The sequence below is a fragment of the Zingiber officinale genome, chromosome 8A (assembly GCF_018446385.1).
Source record: "Zingiber officinale cultivar Zhangliang chromosome 8A, Zo_v1.1, whole genome shotgun sequence".
In the NCBI taxonomy this organism is placed as follows: Eukaryota; Viridiplantae; Streptophyta; class Magnoliopsida; order Zingiberales; family Zingiberaceae; genus Zingiber; species Zingiber officinale.
In genome coordinates, this window is record NC_056000.1 from 3,099,961 (window position 1) to 3,122,808 (window position 22,848).

The 22,848-nt window shown below is 37.0% G+C and overlaps 3 protein-coding genes across 6 annotated transcripts; 1 reads left to right on the forward strand and 2 right to left on the reverse strand.

The window, feature by feature from the left end:
• LOC122011936 lies at positions 1 to 11,734 on the forward strand. The gene is made up of 3 exons (XM_042568374.1): positions 1 to 1,183; positions 4,520 to 4,827; positions 11,167 to 11,734. Exons 1-3 carry the CDS (start codon positions 168 to 170, stop codon positions 11,517 to 11,519), a joined length of 1,677 nt encoding a protein of 558 aa, XP_042424308.1. The 5' UTR covers positions 1 to 167; the 3' UTR covers positions 11,520 to 11,734.
• A 2,220-nt stretch (positions 11,735 to 13,954) lies between these two features.
• LOC122012773 lies at positions 13,955 to 14,829 on the reverse strand. Its single transcript, XM_042569419.1, has one exon. The coding sequence runs from the start codon at positions 14,622 to 14,624 to the stop codon at positions 14,076 to 14,078; it is 549 nt and encodes a 182-aa protein (XP_042425353.1). The 5' UTR covers positions 14,625 to 14,829; the 3' UTR covers positions 13,955 to 14,075.
• A 316-nt stretch (positions 14,830 to 15,145) lies between these two features.
• Positions 15,146 to 19,532, reverse strand: LOC122011937 (F-box/kelch-repeat protein SKIP30-like). 4 transcript variants are annotated; one of them, XM_042568375.1, is made up of 3 exons: positions 19,412 to 19,532; positions 19,033 to 19,241; positions 15,146 to 16,803 (listed from the first exon to the last, which is right to left on the reverse strand). In XM_042568375.1, the coding sequence occupies exon 3, from the start codon at positions 16,742 to 16,744 to the stop codon at positions 15,701 to 15,703; it is 1,044 nt and encodes a 347-aa protein (XP_042424309.1). In that variant the 5' UTR covers positions 16,745 to 16,803; positions 19,033 to 19,241; positions 19,412 to 19,532; the 3' UTR covers positions 15,146 to 15,700. The 4 variants fall into 4 exon arrangements, with proteins under 4 accessions (XP_042424309.1, XP_042424310.1, XP_042424311.1 ...); XM_042568376.1 differs by having other exon boundaries at positions 19,011 to 19,241; positions 19,412 to 19,522; XM_042568377.1 differs by lacking the exon at positions 19,033 to 19,241.
• Positions 19,533 to 22,848: the final 3,316 nt, after the last annotated feature.

A 22,848-nucleotide genomic window follows, 5' to 3' on the forward strand; every position in this document is an offset into this window, starting at 1 on the left:
ATGCTTATGATGCAGGAAACAGAGATGTGATTTAATTTATAAGGTCCAGGCCCCCGAGGCAATTCATAGCTTCGGGGTTCGATTGACCTCCCGTCGAAGGCTGAAGCTTCCTTTCTTGTCTGAAACCCTAACGCTCCATCTCCGTCGACCTCAATCCCACCAAATCCATGAAGAATCCCAAGGGATCGGGAGGCAAAGGGCCTGCCTCCTCCTCCAATACCGGCGCCGCTAGCACTAAGAAATCACGATGGGAGGCCGACGACAAGGCCGTCGTCAACCGCCATGCCTCGTCCTCGGATCCCAAACCCTCCAAGCCCAAAGCGCCATCCTCCGCATCCCCAGCCGTTGCCCCCAATGAAAAGCCCACCTCCCTGCCGGCCGCCGCTCCTGCTCCCGTTTCCACTCCCACAGCTGGTCCTCGCCCTTTCCCTCTCCCTGACCGACCTGGGAGCCCTCCCCCTCCATCTTACGGCTTCCACAACCTCGAGCGGCGTTCCATCGTCCTCGCCGATGGCAGCGTCCGGTCCTATTTTGCCCTGCCACACGATGCGCCGGTTGACACTGCATCTGATAAGTTCCCATTCGGTCGCCCTGGGTTTGGTCTCGGCCCGGAGCCTGTTCCTGGCTTGGGGTTCGACAGGCGTTTCCCTCCACCTCCTGGCGGAAGGTTCAGCCCCGAAGACTTTCGCCAGCTTCCTCCCTTTGCCCGCGGTCCTGGTCCCCAGCGCGACTATCCTGATCCTTCCGGCCCAGATGGCCCACGGAATCTCTCAGATGTTGGGGGCCGATCTTCCTCTCTGAAGCGCAAGTATGGTGAAGAAGATGAATTCCTGTTGCACAGGCAACAAGTCATGCAACATGGGAACCCTAATTGGATCCCTCTAGGTCCTTCTGGAGCTGTTGAAGACAGGAGATACTTCTTAGGAGGCAGTCCGTTTGGACGGGACCAGCATGACGAGCTAAGGTTTTCGAAACAGGTGAAGTTGGGTGGAGAAAGTCATGAATTGACCCCGCGTAGGGTTGGCCGTGATGAAGTGCCTCCTGCAGTTCTGGGTGTTGATCCTCGTTCACTTAGGAGGGCTTTTCTTTGGTTCTCAAAGATGATAAATGAGAACTTTGCACAGAGGAAGAAATATTTGGAGGATGGGAAAGATGGTCCTTTGTTATGTGTTGCCTGTGGCAGGTTTGATTATATTTTAAAAGTTCTTTTTTTTCTTCCTACCATGTTCCTTATTTTTATCTATAGTTCTCATAATCTCCTAACTATTTATGGATGCTTCTTCGTTCATGAGACCTTTGTTCTGTGTTGCCAGTGACAGGTTTGATCTTTTTATTAGAGGCATTGATTGCTTAAGCAATTACTATGGCGGCTTTAGTTATAGCAACTATTATCAAATGTGCTAAAGTCTGGTGTTTGATGAGTTCTTTAGTTGTGCTTTAGTTCTTTTTAGTCGATATCTAATAATATGCTCTAATTTGCTAGTGTTTGATGAGTTCTTTAGTTGTGCTTTAGTTCTTTTTAGTCGATATCTAATAATATGCTCTAATTTGCTAAAATTTGTTATGTTTGTTGCCTTGGATGCATATAACGCCTTCTTAGATATATTTGCTCGTTGTCTTTCAGTGATTGGCAGGCCAAAGAATAATCATTCAGCAACTATTTCAAAAGGAAAAAACTGTTAATATTTAGAAGATATGAGAAACTAGAAATAAAAATAAGATGAAGGGAGAGATCTTACCCAGAAGAGAAGAAAATTTCAACCTCCAACTATTTCTGCAGTTGGTTTTGAAGCGGAAAGGCTGAAAACATTAGAGATGAGAATTAGAGAAGGGAAGCAGATGGAGACGTTACTTTCAAGAGAAGAAATTAGTGTAGTAGGAAGGAAGAAATCACAGTGAATAGCTTCCATCTGCTGTTCTGTTGACAACCTATCTGCATGAGAGAAGAGGCTCAAGGGTTTTGCATGAGACGTGATGGCTAGATTGGGGTTGTCAAGAACCTAATTTCGTTATTTTAAACCACTCATGAGGTTGCTCTATCTGCCTATCCTTCATATTTGATAAAGGGGACCACAGATTATGTAGGCAAAGTGGTTTCTTCTCCAAACTGCTTAGGCAGACGCTTGGAGTGCTTTATAGAACAATGATGACTAGATCAGGATAGAGTATGATGAGAAAGTGCAACATAAATGGAAAAAACCCTTCATATTTCTATCTTCCTAAGTATTAGGACAATTTTTTTGGCGGAAGTGGAGGGGATGCATTTTTCTATCTTCCTAGAAGAATGAAACTTTTTGGTTTTTTTCTTTGTCTCCACTTCTCAATCTCTTCTTTCTTCTCCAGTTTTGTATCTCTTCGTCATCATCTATTTCTCCTTTCTTCCATCTGGTTCTGTCTCTCTCTGTCATCATCTATCTCTCCTTTCTTCCATCTGGTTCTGTCTCTCTCTGTCATCATCTATCTTTCCATTCTGCCCTGTGAGTTTGAATAAGGAGTTGTTGAAAAATGTAAAAATTTGGAAACAGTGGAAGAGATGTGCGTAGTCACTCTGCCACAAAGGAAACAAAAACATTCTATATGCTGAAATCACAATTCATGCGTGAAAGGCATACAGGATGTTAGGGTTGCAACTTGCAAGTTACTATGAATATTTTATGTTGAAACTACAAATTTGATTTTTTAACAGTCTATAAAATCATATGGATCAATGAACAAAATGATTTTTAAATCATTTATTTCTCTTCTCGCTCAATTTAGATCTATAATTTAGTATTCATTGTTTTTGAATCTAAAATATGCAATTTGTGATGCTCTATCATCCTGGCATTTATATACTGATCCATACCATGGTTTGACACACTAAGATACAATATACTGGTCCAAGCATGGTCTGTCATGGTTCCTGAGATCTTATTCCATGTTTGAAGTATGCATATTTGTTGTACCATTTTGATATTGTAAAGTTTGATGTACTACTATTTGATTGTGTGCATATGAACTGCAGAGCTAACACTTGTCTAATTCAATTTTTCTCAATTGTGTATGACTTTGTGCTTGATCAGTTTGTTTGCCATTTTTGTACCTCTTTTTGCTTTTTTTTTGCCTTTTTTTTCCAATTCAGGTAGTTTGGCTGTTCAGCTGCTTTTGTATAGCTAGCTCTATAAATATTTGGTTCCTTGTTTGTAAAAATTACCAATATCCAGGTTTTTTGTTTTGTGATAGTCAATGAGAGAATTGGTGATGGGTCAATTTTTAGGACATCTTCTGAGGATAGAACCTACTAGTTATTGCTCGTCTTTTCTATGTTAAGGCCATATTCACAAGGGAGACCAAAGTAGTCAATGCTTATGTTATAACATTAAGCTAGTATCGATGAGTCTAAATTGTTAATAGAATGATAGTTCCTAAGGGCATGGCTGGTTTATGAAATATTTCAGTTCCCCGCTTCTTTTTCTCTTTTTAGAACCTGAGAAATTGAAAATTTGTCACTTTTAGCAAAGAGAAATATCGCTCTCAGTGAAGTGCCGTATTCATATTTGGGAGACAGATTATGCAAAAACATTTTGTTAACCTAATCTCTTTTCATTACCTAGGTAAGGATCATATCAAAGATGAGAGGTAAATTCATATCAAACCAGCATTTCTATGAGCTAAGAATTCACTTGTGAAGGGCTTAACCTACAGGAGTGACTGATGGAATTCTATATAAATAATAAAAATTAAATGTTCTATAATCTATTTGTTATATAATTATATATAACATAATAATAATACTATTATTATAGTATTATCTTATATTATGTCTTATATTGTATTAAAGTATGAAAATATATTGTATTATATCATATAATGTATTATATTAAATAACAGAACTATAGAATATTTTTTTTGTATATTATATTTTTTTATAAAAAAATTGCTGCCATATAATCTAGAGGTCACAGTTTCGAGTCTTGGAAACAATCTCTTGTAAAGCATGATAAGACTACGTACAATTGACCATTCCCCCAGGCCAGATCCTCTGGATCGCTTTTACGGTCTAAAGAATGCTCCCTTTGTATGTATTGGTGGAGATGCATGGTCCCCACTTGTAAAATAGGTGAGGACCATGCATCCCCATCAATGCATGAAAAGGGAGCATCCTCTGGACCGCAAACAACGGTCCAGAGGATCTCCTCTCCCATTCCCTGGGACCCACAATGGCGGGTGCTTCATGCACCGGCCGCCGTTTATAATATATTTTTTAGAGTATGAGAAAAATAAATCCTACATATTATAATACAACTATATTATCTTTTACAATAATTGTAGAAGGAAAATAAAAGTTCAGAATCAATTTTGGGTTCACCGATTTTCATATTATCCTACTTCTGGATCTCCGGTAGGATAATGTTCCCTTTGAGGTAGGATGATTATTTCCATATTTCCTCTTAAATGTTGCTCTAGTTAATTAGTTTTTTTTTTTAATTTCTTATCCATTGTCATTGCTATTCAATGTCTTTGGTTTCCACACTCACAGGGCCTCTAAAGATTTTGCTGATGTACATGAACTAATCATGCACACGTACACCTTACAAAATGCTGATTTGCGTGTTGATCATCTTGGGTTACACAAGGCCTTGTGTGTTCTCATGGGATGGAACTACTCAAAGGCCCCTGATAACTCAAAAACATATCAGTTACTATCTGTCGATGATGCTCAAGCAAACAGGGATGACCTTATTGTATGGCCCCCGACAGTCATACTTCATAACGTAATTTCAGGAAGGAGAAAGGATGGCCGTGTGGAGTATTTGCGTAATATAGAGATGGATAGTAGACTTAAAGGTATATACAATTACATAGCTTCAAATTTTCTCTAAATTAATAACTTAGTGTTCATAATACAGAGAACCATGAACTGTAACATGTATTACATGCCTACACTCATCTCTCATGCTGATTAGGTCTGACTCTGTTCAAGTCTAATTTTCCTTTCTTGTTCAGCTGGTAATCAATGATGTTTTGTCTGTTGATTTGTTTTTGACTTGATTCTGTTGTTTTTTTTGTCCTTCTTGGAAATGATCATTGACTTTGCTCTTTTACTATATAACATCCTGTTTGTCTTTGGCTCGTTATCTTGATATTTCTTTTGTCATAGCTTGTTCTAGATATCGACTATTCAGTATCTCTGCTTTCCTTCTATTCTGTGAATATTGTTTTGATGAATTCTTCAAATTCTATGACTGTTCCTTCCATTTACTGTGTTTTAAATCCTGTCAAATTATCACTGCATTGCTTCATTGCTTCTATGAGAATCCTTGAATGTTTGAAAAAGAAGACATCTCTTTTTATACTTCTCTAAGTGTGTTTATATCATTCCATTTGTTCTTCTGTTAGACTTTATAGGGATTTATTTAAATGATACTAATAAATAATGAGTAAAATAAATGTAGTATCTTCTATCAATGTTCAGTTCCCTTCCCAGTACCAGTTCTGTTATCAGTTTAAGATGCAATCCCGTGGTCCCTGTATTGGTTGACATCAGCTGGTTTTCTTCTAACAATTGCAGATTGGTTTAACTCTCAGAGGACCCAGACACCTCAGTTCCTTTGTAATCAACATATTTCACATAACTAGTTTAGTATCACTCAAGTTGTTATGTGCTGAGGTGAAAACATGTAAGTCAAGTTAAAAATAGCTACTGTTGTAGGAGTCTGATAATTCAATTCTGGAAACCTCTACTCTCATACCCACTGAAACTAAAGTGGATGTTTTCTTACAGAAAAGTTGATAAGTGAAATTATTTTGCTAGCTTCCTCCTCATACTAACTTGAATTATTTCCTTTAAATGGCGCCCTTGTTGCATGCGGTGCATTATATTTGTCAATCACATAGAAAACCTTGCTTGAGAAGGGAAGACGAAGCAGCTCAAAATGGAGACCTTTAGGGCAGAGACAATCCTTAAATTATCTTAAAAGTGGTCTATCAAGTTTGATTGGCCGATGGCTCATCCAAATAGCTTAGTTTTTCTGGACGTACCAATCTATACCTTTTTTATTCTCAGCACTTTGGCATGTGGGTGGGGGCAAAAATGAGCATGCGAATCAGCATACTGCACTAGGATTTTGCATGTAGTTTTAATAATTATTGACATTTGTAGGCTTCAAACAGATAAACTCTTGCTCTAGTGTCATGTAAAATTCGATTGGTTACCACTGTTTTCGTTTCCAAAGGCTTAAGCTTCCAGGAACGAGGCAAGTTAAAATACTACCAGTGATATGAACGTTCAAGCTCCTCGTGGTCTGGCCAGATTGGTATTAACCTGCTCTGGATATCAGACCTTGGTAGGATTTGTATATGGTGCAGCTCCTCAAGTTTCATGTTTTTAATAAATGAAACGACTTCAATTTAGTATTATTGCTATGGTGTATCTCTCACTGATTTACTTGTACTAGAGTACCTTTAATTTTGCATATTTTACTATATTTCATCTTATGCTTTTGTCCAATATTCCTGCTTGATAGCTAGTGCACTTATTGATAAATAAGCGAGTGTAATGTATGAGATTTCATCTTATGCTTCTATACAATATTTCTGCTTGATAGCTAGTGCACCCATTGATAATGAAGGGAATGCTGCACAGAATATTTAACATTGCTTATTTTTGTAATATGTCTGAACCACCAATGTGCAAACCACTTGCCCTACTGTTGCTATGGCCCGAGGTTCTAAATGCTGCATTTATAGGACGTACCAACTGGTATACTCCATTTACATGCATTGGTTATATTGACCACATTTCTTTACCAACATATGCATATTTTTTTTCTTTTAGTGTTTTTTTTTCCAGTCTACATATCTATATTTGTGGTAAGATTGATAAAAATTCTGCACGTGAACTGTTTTTTAAAAACATGGATTGTTTACAATGACAAGCATCTAACCTGTGATGTTTTATTTGGATCAATGTTTACTTTAACAGTTTTTTTTTTTTTGCTGATAGACTATCTCATTTCCGATTAGTATTGTTAGTGACACTAGGTGCTTTGTAGTTCCAAGATCCCATATGCCCCCACCGCCAGACGCTAGGCATTAGCTCTGAGTGCATTAATGTTAGTATGCACTTTTGTAAGTGAACTATTTCCTATATCATTCCAGGAGGTGAACTGAGGGACAGAAGGTGCTAATGCACTCAGATCCCAAGATCCCAGTAGGTGCTTTGTAAGGGACGAGCACCTTCATTCCAGAAGGTGCTTTGTAGTTCCAAGATCCCATATGCCCCCACCGCCAGACGCTAGGCATTAGCTCTGAGTGCATTAATGTTAGTATGCACTTTTGTAAGTGAACTATTTCCTATATCATTCCAGGAGGTGAACTGAGGGACAGAAGGTGCTCGTTGGGGCATCTCTACCTTGTTGGTTTGATAGATAGGTTGAGGTGAAGAGTTATTTAAATAAATCATTTTGCCATGTTGCAGATATCTTTCTAATAAGAAATGTCATTTAAATGGATGGGAGCCTATAAATTCATTTTAAGGAGTATTTTGGAGTTATTTTCGGTAAAAACTTGCCCACCCTTTGAATGGATAGAAATGCCTATTCTTTAATAGGTCTCTTTGGGGCAATTTTTGTGGCATATTGGTTAGACAACAGATCTTGGATGGAGAAGAAAAAAATCTTGATTCCTTTCCAGATAAAAAAAGTGATTTCAGAATATATAATAGGAATGTGACAATCCTTTTTAGATGTGAGTTGCTGTACACCTCCATTGAAACCAGTTAAATTCTTAAATTTGAGAGTTACCAACTATACATGATGGAAGGTTATGTGAACGTCCCGAATTTGCCCAAACCACTTTAATTTTCAAATTTGAGAGTACTACCAGCCATAAATGATGGAAAGGTTATGGGACAGGCAGGAATCTGCTAGTGCGATGATCTAATGATGCTCTCTTGGCATGACACCAAGGCATTCCTACTTTTCCTTGAGTGCTGTTCATTATATACTTTGATTGATTCAAATGTTTAGCAGTTTTCAGTTATAGTCAACTTTTTGATATATTCTAGTTTGCTGTGTTTTGGAGATTTATTTCAATTGATTCTTTTGAGGATGGTATGGTTTAAGCACAGTGGATCTCTGTTGATGCACCGATGATGGTGTTTAAAGTTTGACATTTGTTTCATAATAATGGTTCACCAATCCTGCTGTCTGGATAGTGCTGTTTAATTCTAACTCATCAGTGTAATTTGAGTAATTCTGTTCCCTAGTCTGATTTGTGGTAGATTCATTTTTGTGATTTTGTCTGCCCCCATTATGCATTGATAATTTGCCAGTCTTTGCTCAGTAAGTCATTGTTTGGCTGAAGGTCAAAGCTTAACTTATTAGGCTAAGCTTGAGCATAAAAGGCTTTCCTAACTTGAACTTTAGTTCAAGTTGGAAGTTAATTTAAGATGGAGTTTTAGCACCTCATCTTGTCTATCACAATTAAACTGGAAACAATTAAATTTTGAACTAGGTTCAAGGTCAAGCTCCATTTTGTGACTCTATCAGTTTTACTATTTTATCAAGTTAGTATATGGTCATTAATTCATAAACTTTTGCCCTCGGGGCAAGGTTGAGTCCGCTAGTGCGGAGCAGAGTTGCTACCATAGGGCAAGGGTTCGACTCTCGGCAAAGTCGAGGAAAAAAGCCCTCCTCCGCATTGGCCAACTACAGTTTTCCGATTTATCTCCTCACAGATGGTCGTGGAGCTGACCATGTGGGGCTGTTGGGATGGCGGATTCCACCTTTTGCTACCATTAATTCATAAACTTTTTATCAAATATGTTCATAATGTAATATGTAATAACTTGTTTCTGAAAATGTGAATGAGCCTAATAAGCAGTCACATGATTGTGAACTGAGCGAAGATAGTTACATTTCCATGTCTTTGTAAGCAAGATGCTAAGTTGCCTAGTCTAGCAAATTTTATGAACATAGTGAGTTGGGTCATGTCTCTTTGAAGCTCAGCTTGCTTGTATATGAATCTTAAACTAGAATTCTAATTTTGTTTGCTTAGTTATTTGAGTGAGCTTGACCGTGTATTTATCAATCAGAGCTTCATGCAGTACTGGAACTGGATCGAAAAAAATTTTTATGCTCAACCCAGTGGTTTTTTCTTGGGCCATTTTTTGACTTTGATACAAAGCCAAAAAAAAAGTTTACGCGAACCATGTTTCAGATAAACACAAGTAAAATTTGCTAATGTAACCTAAAAACTCAAATGATAATCTTAGAAAGTTAAGAAGTTTTAGTATAATCCTAATAGTGTCAACTAGTCCAATTAGATTTGACTCAATTAAATTGAAATGTGTTAAAATTTTAATATTGTATTAACATATAAATGTAGTTAGAAATTAAAATTGAAAACCAGAATACATGGGTCTTTTAGGACACTTCCTGTGTTTATTCTTATTTGTCAAGCTCGTTTGCAGTTTTATACATTATACTAAGTGTGACATGAATTCATCCTTAGAAGTGGCTTTGATTGAGTTGACTGCGATCATCTTATTCTGATCTATCATGATTGATTTTGAGCAGATGCTGTTATCACTGGGTTTTAGAAGGCAAATGATTTTTTTTGCTTTACCCATTAATCATATTTGGCAATTCAGGAAAGCTTGATCATGAGTTATCCAGAGCACAGTTCGTAGCACTTATGCAGAATGTTGGTCTGGACTGAATCTGCTCTAGAGGGTCAACTTTTGCAGGACCAGTATTACTATTCACCATTTGTCAATGTAACCTCTAGTTAAAAAGTTGAAACAGTGTCTATGGTCAAGCTAGAATAGGTTTGTGCAGGCAGGCTTGAACATAGCTGCTCTACTTTATCAAGTTCACTTTATACATATCCATCACTTATTTTAGTTTGTGCATATACAAACATTTATTGGTGCAGATACAAATCATCATAATGATTCTAGTTATTCAGGACATTTTTGAATCCTTGGAAGTTTGTTTCGATGTTTAGGCATCTGTTGCATGGAAAATATGAAAACTAGGAATTGGATATGCAATCTTCAGCACTAGCGTTGAAGAACTTTGACCAAATACTTTGGTTAATCACCTGTGTTTGAAGAATTACATATGATTGACTCAATTTCATTGTTATTATATAGTCATGGTTTTACGATGATGACAATATAGTCATGCCTATTTTTGGTTCACACTGGTTCTACCCAGTGTTCTCTTTACATGATTTTTTTTCCCATTTTTTTTTTTGACTTTTCAAGCGCACTGTGTTAAGAGGCAATCATTTTGGCAACTCTGAGTTTCAGATGATGGCAAGAAAAGGGTTCTGTTTACATGAACCCTAGTAGAGTTATTTTATTATGATCTTTCATAAAGGAGCCATATTTGACTGAGTTAATGTGTCTTGTTTAGAATTTCCTGAATAAAGGTGTGATCTTTAGATCAACCAGTTGTTTGTTATCCTTATGACTGGAAAGGAGAGATGTTACAGGCCTCTTAATTCCTTTGGCATTTGCTTGTATATATTGCTGTATAATGGTAATACTGAATAGACACCAGAATGCTTAACATTTTTTGCAGTTTTTTCAGCAACAGTTTGGCTGTATATATGGTATCTGTCTAATACAAAGTTATCTCTATTTTTCATCTAGATAATCTACATGTATTTATTTTCTCACTCAATAGTAATTAATGATTTTTTTTCTAGTCATTAACTTGCCTTCCGATGTCCTCACTTGCACTTGCATATACATTTCTGGTTTTTTTATTTGGTCATACCACCCTTCATAGAGCAATACTTGAACTTTAGTGAAGTCCTTTTGCTCTTCTTTTATTAGTATGGAAATCAAATGTGATACTGTGCTCCAAATTTGATTCTGTGCCCTACATTGGAGTTTTGCACTGTGGTTGTCTGTTGAATTCTCTTGTTTTGTTGGGCACTAGGCTAATTTGTGTTCTTATTTCAGCTCTTATGTGTTATTGTTTAACTTCTCATAGTAATCAGTCGTTGCCCTCTTAACTATTGCTATTTGTTCAAAGTCCCGTTAACTTTATGATGATGTTCAGTTGGACAAGTGCCTATTATTTGTTTGAAATACTATTAAGAATTCTTTGGATATCAATCTCAACCATTAATCCTATTATATTTCCCTTTATGTTCTTGGATTTCTTCCAGAGATGGGTTTCTCTAATTGCAAGGCCAGGTCAATCCACGGGATGCAGGGCCACACAGGTGTTGCAGCCGTGAAATTTGCTGATACTCAACTTGGATTGGAGGAGGCGGAGCGACTGGTACAGCATTTGGAGAAAGAAAACCATGGCCGTAAAGGATGGGCACGCACCCAGGCTTCTCTTTCTAGTGATGATGAGAATAATCCTGCCTTAGTTAAGGTTGACAGGAAGACCGGAAAGAAGAAGTGGATCCTGTATGGGTATCTTGCAACAGCATCAGACCTTGAGAAAATCGAGTATGATGCAGTGAGAAAATCTGTCATCAAAAGCAGAAAGGATTTTAGTCTATCTGATTAGTGCCTCGCATGATTTGCAGACAGCCAACTATTGCGCTGCCCTTATTTATGTTTAGCCAAATCTTGCTTCCTGTTCTCTTACAGTTGCACTGTAATTCTGCAAAGAGAATTGCTACTTGAAGTAGCATCCCAATTGCCTATAATTATAGAAGATTCTGTGTACTTGGTTTGCTATGGGCTTGCCTCTTGATAATTTAATTGCACCACCTTAGTAAACCTGAGTTGTGTAATCGTGTCTCACAAAGGTAAAAACTTCCATGCTTTTCCCCTAATTTTGTTCTTCTGTAACTCTGTAACTTGGAATGCTGCAGTTCGAGGATGATTGGCTTCCAATTCTGAATATTTCCTTCAACATGTGTGACATGTCAGGATGCCAATAGGGTTATTCCCACAGGTTTGCTCGTTTGGAGGTAAGAATGATACTGGCATATGGGTATTATTTGAATCCAATGAGTTTTTGCCCTATTGAATATGAGATTAATATCCAATCAAATATGTTATTATGTTGTTGTCATGTATATTGCAACTATTACGTAGTCAATTATCAAATTTTCATAATGATAGGCTTTTGTGTGATATAAACTCCAGATATGGGTCGGTCCTTGCCTGAAGGAATGCCATTGGGTATTTGAATTTTTTGGATGTTTTCCAGATCCAAACTCCATTCGTGAGCTTATGTTCTTCATTCACAATACTTGATTATGCAGGTGTAATTTATCATTATTGCTATTATTATGTAGTCTAGTATGATATAAGTCTTGTTGGTCTATTTAGAAGTCTTCCACTGTCATTTCTATTTGAAGGATGCTCAAGCCTAAGCCAGCTACGCACAAATTATGATTTATTTTTGTATTTTTTTGAATTTAATATGCATTAGGAATGTTAACTAATATCGTTCTGGCTGACAATTATCTAAACTAACACCTGTATTTTTAAAGGAAGTTCATTAATCTATAGTTAATCCTACCAATTACTGATGCATCAAGTCTTGGTAGCACTAATATCTGGTTTACTTGATCCAATAGCTTTCATGGGTTCAGATAAAATTCTGAAAACAAGTTAAATACAAAGGAGTTTGGCAGGTTCTTGAGTAAGGAAGGCTTCTATAACATAATTCTGAAAGATGTGCACATTTAATTATTAGGTGCCATTCGATTTGAGTAATATTGGCTCATAATAGTATGATGACATACATTAGTTCACTGAGCTGAATTTTGACATCGTTCCTTTTTCTTAATTACCTGGTTGGAACTTGGCATTTTCTCGGACTTGAAATATTACCAAAAAATTAAAACAGTTGATAATGCACCTCCGGTTGGGCAGTTGCCAAAGGAAGATGAGGTCAATCAACAAATGAATGCACAGCAGAAATAGTGATACCTACTTGATTTCTTCATCTTCCCTTGTACGCAGCTGAAAGAGAGACAAGTAATTTAATTTCAGCAGCAACTTTATCTGCATATTGATTGTGTTTGTTAAGCATATTGGCAAGCTCAGGATGAGTATTATTATTTAATATAACTCCACTACGACAGATAAAATGTCTCGACGAACATATTAAATAGTGGCACAATTGGACCTAGCAAAACTGACAAAATTTCAGATCTCGGAATGGATTCTTTTTATATTAAAAAAAACTGACCTATTTTAATTTATTCATAGATGAGCTACAAACGCATGTGATAATCTAAACTACTAGGAAAACAAAAAAAAAACAAAAAACAAATGGAAGTAAAGATGTGGAGGGAGTGGGAGTACCTTCTAAGAACAATTGCAATACTCTTGCCTACCAAGAACTACAAAGACAAAATGCGTGTTCAAGCGCGGCATATTTTTGACTGAAACATTTTTTTTAGCAGGAAAAAACGTTTATTGTTAGAAAGACTTATTTGGTCATATAGAATCAATTTTTGGGGCATTGTCTGTCTTTCAGGGTCATATTTTTGACTGAAACTATAATGGAAGAAATGTTTAATTAAGGTTTCGTTCTTTCTTGATTGTTAGGTGAACAAGAAGAACACACGTTGGAGTTTTTTTTCAAAATAAGGGATAAACTAATGTATGGAAATATGAGAAAGTTGTCTGAGTGATGAAGGCATTAACCACATGAAGGAACCCTTAAATAAGCTAACAAGTATTGATGACTGAAGCAATCAAGAAACAGCAATAACACTCGTGAAAGAAATCAGCTGAACAATCTAGCTGAAGAGAAGAAAAAGAAAGTAATAAGATGCAAATTACAATAAGAAACTCAATGGATTAGAACAAGAACTGAAGCTACAAGACAAACAGCTGCAATTTCAACTCAGCTTGAAACTAGAATATACATCAATAAGCTTATCAAGTGATCAAAAGCATCCTACTTGGAACAATCCTAACTATTTTGCAGCACAAATCAAATCAGGTGTTAGCTTCCCAACAACAAGAAGAAATCAATTAGCTCAAAAAATCCAACAACTGTAATTATGTGGTTGCAAGGTGACAGAAACAGCATTTCATATATGTAGCAAGACGTTTCTCTTGATCAAAGAAACGATTTTTAGGGAAATAAGTAGAATTACAGTACAAGTAGAAGCAATCCGACGCCGTCCCGACTGTGAGGCTGCTCCTGCACTTGTTCCCAATCCTCCTCATCTGCATCTCCACCACTCTCATCGTTGGGTTCCTCAGTCTCTTCACCTTTTGGGATAATCACCACGAGCTCTCCATTGTGGCATTCTGCAGTAGCCAAAGCTGGGCTGGCTGACGGCGGAAGCCGAAAGCGCCACCTGTCAAGCTCGAGATCGTCCCAGGCGGCGGCGGCTCCGTTGCGTACCACCACCTTCATGACGCCGGGGTGGATCCGCACCGCATGCACCCGCACGCCGTGGCCGTCGAGTCCAGCAGCGTCCGCAACGAACCGGAACCCGAGAGGGCCCTCGTGGACGGATACGTCGGCGTCGGCGGCGAGGGGGAGCTCCAGGACCTTGCTGAAGACGTGAGGGAGGCGGCGGAGCTTCGCCTGCCGCAGCGCCGCGGCCGCCACGGCCTCAGCCGGAGAGAGCGCGGCGCTGATGTCGTAGCGAAGGGAGATACCCCGCCTCGACGGGATCGGGTGGATCCGCATGGCACTTCCTGCTCCGGCGACGAATTCGAACTCTTCGACAACAAAAAGGCGCGCACTTTACGCTTTACGGAGACGAAAATCGAAGGGAAAACATCCAAGAGATCGAAACGAAGGACCCTAGTTCGAATCGCTAGCAGGTGTGGCGAGCTCCTCCACAAACCCTAATGTTGGACCTCGATAGAGCGATGAGAGGGGACGACCTATTTTGTTTATGGTCAGGTGAAGGACTTTTAAGTGTAGATTGTTAAAAAATGAGGCCTTTTTTACAAAACTGTGCGATCAGCGCTGAGAGTATTTGTGTAAAATTTGTAACATTATCCTCAAGGAACACATGCCTAATCAACACCTCCATATAAGTTGTAAAATATTGATATCGTGTGATCTTAGAGATTCGAAATATGATCAAATTTAAAATTAAAATTATATATAAAAAATTTAATAAGTCATATGCACTACATGCCTTCTTTCTGTGGCTTAATTGTGCGGGAAAAATGAGAAAAGAATGGAAAAACTAGCAATTGTCAGCAGAGGTTGCAGAGTAGAGCTTAATTGTATCAAGACAAGCACTCAACAACATCAGTTAATTTACATAATTCGATAAAGGCTCAAATCACCACAGCCAGCACACATCTTGCTTGGGGAAATAACAAAAAGGACAAGGAAAAAAAAATGAAAGAAAAAGAGTGACTGTAAATTTCCCAAGTGAAGAGGATGGCCACAGATCACTGATCGTTCTCCTATGAGTTTGTACATTCATCATCCAAATAAGTTTTGCAAAACAGGTGAATAATAGTCAATGCCATATCGCTTCCTTCCGACCAAGCACATAGTTGCTTCCAGCCACTCTCGACCTACAGATTCTGATCAGCAATGAAACCTCAAGAAGAGTCGATTTCAGTGGGCAATGACAATACGAAATACACTGTTACCGCATTGCTGCATGCTTCTGGGAATAGGGCAACACAAAAATGGAGGAGCCCAGTGATTACATATTACAAGCAATGAGACTGAGCTATTCGAGTAGAGTATCTTTTGCTATTTGGAAAGGTACCAAAAACGCATCAGACAATTGACAACTAGATTCTGAGCACTGCACACCCTAGAATGCTGCCACAGCAATGGCTCATTGGTGATACTCTGCGCCATGCCAGCCTCTCTGCTCTAATGTTCAATGCACCAGCATCGGATAGCTGCTTAATACACTGGTTCCTGGGACCAGGCCCAATCACTCCTCCGATGATATAGATCTCATTGCCCACTCCCATCATCCCAAATCCAATACGACTGTGAAATTCTGATGCATATGATACCACTCTTTCAGGTAAATTCTTTGCACATTGTTTAGAGATGCAACCATTACTCAGAACAAATAGCTCCCCTCGAACCACAGCCATTGGACCCTGGAGCCAACCATAGTCTGCCACGTCCCACTCTTTTCTCCCAAAATCCAATATCTGAACCGTTGACAATCCCTTGTGCAAGACATGCATCTTCCCCCCGGTGACCACCCCGGAGCATGCAGAACTGTGTGAGTGATGGAGATGAGGAAGGGGTTCCCATTTGTCTAATTGAGGATCATAAATCTCAGCATTTGTTATGGTTTCCCGGCAATTAGTGAATCCACCCGCCACCACAATCTTTCCATCCAATGCACAGCAGGCAAACATTGCACGGCATACAAGCATAGGCGATCGTTGTGTCCACTCAAAACGAAGTGGATCGTATGACCAAACCTCATTACTAGCAAAGATACGATCATGATCTCCTGTCAATGGGTCAACTCTATCACTGCCTCCTCCAATAACAAAGAGTTTCCCACCAACAGATGCTGAACCAAAACGAGCTAGATGTCTGATTTCTGAAGGCATGACTGGCAGAGTTATCCAATGGTCTTGTAAAGGGTCATAGAGCTGCCAAATGTTCTCAGGCTCAAATGCTAAAGCACAAAGTAACTCTTCTGAAACACCGACTTCTTGACGAGTCGTGAATATATCAGGACTTCGAAGTGCAGCCCTCCAAGAACGACAAACAAGCTGCAATTGAGGATGGAAGAAGAAGGGTACTCGTGCCAAGCACTGGATAGCAACTTCATCTGGGAGACCATCAATCAGAGGTGACATAGTGTCTAGTTGCTCAGGTATTTTGACACAGCAAACTGAAGCATTTGGTGAAATTCAGCCTGAAAGATTGTGTTATTAATATTCAATATCAATCAAAAGAAGCAGTTAATATATCTGTTGATTAGATTATCTAATTCATTGAATGAAAAAGGAATGACATCATGATATACAAGAGAATCACAGACAAAGCAAAGAAATCAGTTGCCTCTGGAGTTGAACCCTATGTAGAAACTATATTTCATCAGTAATTTCCCCAAACAAGGAATGCTGAGTTTATACTTTCAAAGAAACTAATGGTGTTTATATCAAATCCATTGCTTATTTGTAGGAGACATGGATTCCATATAAAGAAAAAGAATGTCCTACTCATGAATCTCTATACTCATGATGTTTATATTAAATGCCCCAATGTCCTAATTATGAGTCTACTCATGATGCTTACATTAAACAACCTTATGAGTCTACTTATCTTAAAACATAAAATTTTTTTCTACCATTCAAGCTTCAAAAATATAGTTGCAATATTAACCCAAAATTAACTACAAGTGGCATTCAAAGAGTTAATTCAAGCTTCAAATTTAATCTAGTTAAAATGATAACGCAAAGCAACTACAAGGAACATATAAAAATAGGTTTATCATGAAAAAAAATGGTTAATTCATCTGCTACTAATGTGAAAAGATTAAAACTCACAATTGATCCATAATGTGAACCTACAACCATTAAAAAAAATCATTCATCTAACTCCTATTAGTTCTAACATAAATATTAACATTATGGTAAAAATATTTCCATCACAGTAATTTAGCTACTATATCCTTAATTGACCCTTTTTTCTCAAAAATGTACCATAATAATTTCTTTAGGGACTATTATAATTTTTTTTCCTAAGTCAATAAGAATCATATGTACTTCCTCCTTATCGTATATATGTCTTTTCATTAATTGTCTTGTTAAATAAATACCATCCATGATTATTCTTCTAAACGTGATACCGAATGCCCCTCCAAATATTAGTTTTCAGTTACATGTTAAAATAGAGATCCTCATACAAACATTTTTTTAAAAATTATTTTCGAACTCTCAAGTCATTTTCTTATGAGTTTGTGTATAGACATAATGCTAGTAAATACAAATGAAGGAGAGATCGTGACTCACTCTCTCCTATCCCATTGGCTGATTCAAAAGGACACCACTAAAGCAATCCCATACCTAGAAGTGATTTGTTCCTCTTATTGTAAAACAAGAACTTATGATGATTATAGTGTACACGATTTCACATAAAACTTAATAAATGAAAGTCCAAGGTTTATGATACTCTTATCTTGGGTGGACTGTGGCTCCACTTTTATCAAAATGAGTTTGACACAAAGAACAACTCACTTAACAAGAACTCCTGCATATTGTCTTGCTCCTAGTGAGAAACATTAAATTACATGTAAACCACAAAAAAAAAATAATAAAAATAAAAAAGGGAGGCAGAGAGAAGAAGATAAGGAGTATTCAGATTCCAAGCTGTGACCAACAAGGTGCAGGAGAATAGAAAAAAATCCCATCTTCTTTACCAATGTCAAGCTATAGTTGAATATCGAATTTAGATCAGAGAAAAAGATGGTTCCCTTGTTCTTGTGGAAGTGGATTATGATTACACAAAGTGACGCTAAACGATTGTAATCGGCACACTTCTACACATACCTTAGATTCCATATACTATAAAAGGACACAAACCATCTGATGTATTATTTGAATAAAATTTCTTTTACAACTCTGGGCATAGGCAACCTTGTCAAACCATGTAATACTCACATCTCTTATTAAATCATCTTTGATCTTGGTTTTGTGCTTTCTCTCCTTTGTGTTTATGTATTATTCTTTTCATAGCTCATAGGAAGTGTTTAACTCTTAAAAGTTCTGCTCATAAGTCAGATTGACATTTATTAACTTGCGCCCTGATTGCTTCTCAACATGAAAAAGAAATAGCACAATGATGTCGAACAATGCCAATATAGCATCCTTTTAGGGGAGTCACATACTTCCATAAGACTAGGGGACCTATCGAGATGACTAATAAAAACGAAATGAGAAACCTCAGTTACTTCTAGTGGTCTAATAGACCCCAGGGCATAATAATCAAACATTTTTGGCCAATACTTGATCAGAGACAAACATAACAAAGGCATATAGTTGTTAACTATCCCCACTTGATCAGAAAAAAGATTTTATGAATAGCCATATCCTGAAATAATTGACGAAAAGAGAAGAACACCTTTCAAGTGAAGAAACCTAACCAGAGGGAGGAAGACAATCCTAGAATCCCTCTTCAAGGCACCAAGAAGCAGAGATAAGATATCCAATCAAATTATTAGAAAAATCAAATCTAACCACAAGGGCCAGAGGCACAACTGCATCGCGGAAAAATCAAACCCCAATTCTTAAATAAGCAGCGCTCTTCAAAAAAGCGCGATTAGACCAATTCTCCGCAGCCACAAAATCTTCCCTGCAAAATGGCGAGCTCAACAACCAGCACTCACTAATACTCAAATCCCAAAATGAGGCAGCCGAAATAGAACCGAAAAGAAGTGAAGAACAAACGAAAACTCCCAACTTTCCATTCAACTCGCTCAGCAGGGGAACAAAAAAACTAGTAGCGGAGGAGAAAGATTGTACCTTGGATGGATCGAATGCCTGATCCGTCGCAATTGCGTTCGCTTTGGAGGTCGATCGATCGATCGATCGAGGATACGGCGGAAGCGCTGGGGAGAAGGAGGAGCGGCGTGTTGTCAAACTTTTTGTGAAAAAAAATTTTTAAAAAATCATTGCATTCGTGATCTATTCATCTTTCAATTAACTTATTTCTAAAATGGATATATTGTCGATCCTGATGTCCCCAGGTACTTGCGTGCATTCTGCTCTATTGAATGTCGGGAAGAGCAGATGATCGTAGAAGGCGTAGTGCTAACCAAATGAGCAATCATATTGAAAGGGCTATGGATCTCACTTTAACTTTTAATAAAGTGAGGATTAATTGTGTTTAAAGTTAGGTCCTTCATCAACTACATCGTTCTAATTCATTCAACTTTGAAGCTTCAGTATTTGCATGGAGCTGCTTTTAGCTTTCTTTTTTTCTTTCAGTCCATTGACATTGACAGTGAATTAACTAGCTAATTCTTGATCTAGTTTGTTCTGAGTCATTGATGTTGGTCTAGTTTGTTCTAATTCATTAGACTTGATTTTATGAAGTTTAATTAGATTCCTTTGATATCTGCCAAATTCAATTTGGACGGGAAAATTATGTCCGTAAACCTATTTTTTTTCCCATAATGTTTAATTTCTCAAAATTATTATGATGATAAGAACTTTTCTATCCATCAGTTATTAATTTTTAAAGAGAAATTGATTCGATTGATTTTTTATTATCAGCCAACTGATTAGGGATTCGATTGATTTTTTATTAGCCAACTGATTAGGGGTAAAATGGAAAGTGATTATGTGATTTAAAATTTTAAAGCTATCAGACATGATTTGATATTTTAAAAATTTACCTGGTTCGATAAAAAGCTGTAAATGAAATCATCAACAAAGTAATTGATTTATGATTAGATGAGAGTATGGACATAAATACGTGCGGACACGTTTAAAGGGGAAATTCAAATGGTAAACTTAAATTGATGACGCAAATTAGAAGTTACTTCGTGTAATGATAAACTCAGTTAGTACTAGTTTTTGTGACCCGTTTGGTTTTATAAATTTTTCCACCGACCATTGGAATAAATTGAGAAGCGTTCATGACGAACAATCAAGAAGCACAGTATCTTTTAGTTGTACTTCCCATTCGGAGATAAAATTTATATAAATTTATTATAATTAGGGATCAAACCGTGAGTATATGATGAATTCCTTATTTATGTAGATAAGGCATTAGGAAGGTTTTTAATCAGGACTGCTTCTCAATCGTGCAATGATTTCATAAAGTTTTTAGAAACGATAAGTCTATATGTGAAGGATAATAATTACCTAAGATTTCCAAAAAAATTAAGCTTAAAATGTTTTCTAATTTCTCCCTTATAATATATTTCTTAAAAAATATTTTTAAAATTGTATTTCCTAATAAACTAGAATTTTTTTTCAAAATCGAAAATTTCTTATATTGGATTAGGAAATAATTTTCTTATATAAAATTTTTAAAAATAACTTTAGACAACTTACTCATAAAAATACGTATATACGATCTATGTTGAAGTGCAAGTGATTTTGATACCACTGTTGAGTTTCTGGATGCATATTTTGAAATTTTATTTCGATAAACAAACAATGAAAGTGTAATAATAAATTAAATTATCACAACACACACATCACACACATATAGGATATACATATGCATGATGAAGCTTGCCTCTATCGATATCCATGTCGAGATATCGTCAAGACAGCTTCGCTAAGCCACGAGTTTTAGTCTCCTATCTTGTACTAGCCGAAAGAGGGAGACGATGGATCCGAGAGAGAGAGAGTCCTAGCTCAACTTTGTATCTGGTGGCGAGGGCAACCCGGTGGTACAAAGAGAGGGAGACAAGCAATGATGAGGTTGTGGTTTGGTATGGAATTAGACGTTGTCCGGTTCGGAATTAGTCATTGTCCGGGGCTTTTTCATTACCCGGCTTCTACAAAGCCGCTCCTAATGAAGGGACAACATATCCTGATGTGTCGGGGTTCCGGTAGCAACGTTTGCTATCTTTCGTCCCTTGGAAACACCACACACTTTCTTCTCGTCCGCCGATGTACTCTTCCGCACCGCCTCATCCCTCAGACGCACTGAGCCCGTCGACTCTCTCCCGTGCCATCATTCTCGCTAACTACGTCTTCCGCTTAACTTTCTATGCTCCTAAGCTCCTGCACAATTAGACACAAGATTAAAATATCACAGGACCTAACTTAACTTGCTGATCACATCAAAACAACCTTGGGGTTCCAATAATCTCCCCATTTTTAATGTGGGCAGCCCAAGTTAAGATAGGGTAAATAAACATAAAAGTAAAACAAATAATATTACAATAAAGTACAAAAATTAAAAACAATTTAAGCTACTTCCCCTAGACTTAATCTTTTCTTTCTCCCCCTTTGATCACATAAAAAAAATGGGGTTTCAAGAAAAATCTAAGGGTTATAATTTTAAAAATTTTGAAAAAAATTAAAAATTATTTTTGATATCATCAAACATTTGCAATAATTTTAGAAAAAAAAATCTAAGTAAAATAATTTTTTTTTAAAAATATATTGAGAAATTTTCTAAGCAAAAATTATTTTTGAGAATTTTCTAAGTTAAAAATTTAAGTAAGAAAAATTTTCTAAGTAAAAAAAAAACTAACTTAGGCAATTTTGCAAAAAAAATATTTTTAAGTAATTAAAAATGTTTGAAAATTTTTTTAAAGCATTATGTAATTTCAATTTTAATACTTTATCAGTAAGTTAACTAAACATTTTATTTCAATATTTTGGCTTCCAGACAGTGACGAGACACTAGGCTTTCTTGGTTATTAGAGCAACAATCACTTTCTTAGACAAAACTTCATAAAGAAATGAACTGTTTAATTTTCTTGCCGAAAGCGCTAAACCTAATTAATAGTTCAAGTTAAAGAAGACTTTGGAATCCAATATAGGTTCCAGCCTATTGAATTAACTAAGAATTTCTTAGGGACGTATTTCTTTGAAATATTTCTAATCTATCCCTTGTGATATCTAAAATACCAATTTAAATTATTGAAATTTCTGAAACTCACATGTATGATTTTTCAAGTTATCTACTTGTACTTTTAAATTTTCATTTTCTAATTTTACTTTGTCATTTTCTAATTCTAATCTTTTAAAATCTTCTAACATATAAGATTTATCTAGAATTAATTTCAATTCTTTATTTTCTTTTTTCTAGCATGTGGTAGAGAACGTACCTGACTTACCTTGTCACCTGCTGATGCTCCTCCTATTGAGTTGCTTTCTTCCGAAGATTCTCCCCCTTCATCGATGCTCTCGATGTTCATTGAGGATGAGCTTGCTTCGTCTTCTGGTAGGTACTTGGCTATTAAGACTGTTCCGGTGATTTCCTCGATTTC

Excerpts from the sequence above, each read along its gene's own strand:
- LOC122011937 (XM_042568377.1), bottom strand. The coding sequence starts at position 16,744 with ATGTCACCTCTGATTGATGGTCTCCCAGATGAAGTTGCTATCCAGTGC.
- LOC122012773 (XM_042569419.1), bottom strand. The coding sequence starts at position 14,624 with ATGCGGATCCACCCGATCCCGTCGAGGCGGGGTATCTCCCTTCGCTAC.
- LOC122011936 (XM_042568374.1), top strand. The coding sequence starts at position 168 with ATGAAGAATCCCAAGGGATCGGGAGGCAAAGGGCCTGCCTCCTCCTCC. Across the intron at positions 1,184-4,519 it reads TTATGTGTTGCCTGTGGCAG|GGCCTCTAAAGATTTTGCTG; the intron begins GTTTGATTATAT and ends CCACACTCACAG. Across the intron at positions 4,828-11,166 it reads GATGGATAGTAGACTTAAAG|AGATGGGTTTCTCTAATTGC; the intron begins GTATATACAATT and ends GATTTCTTCCAG.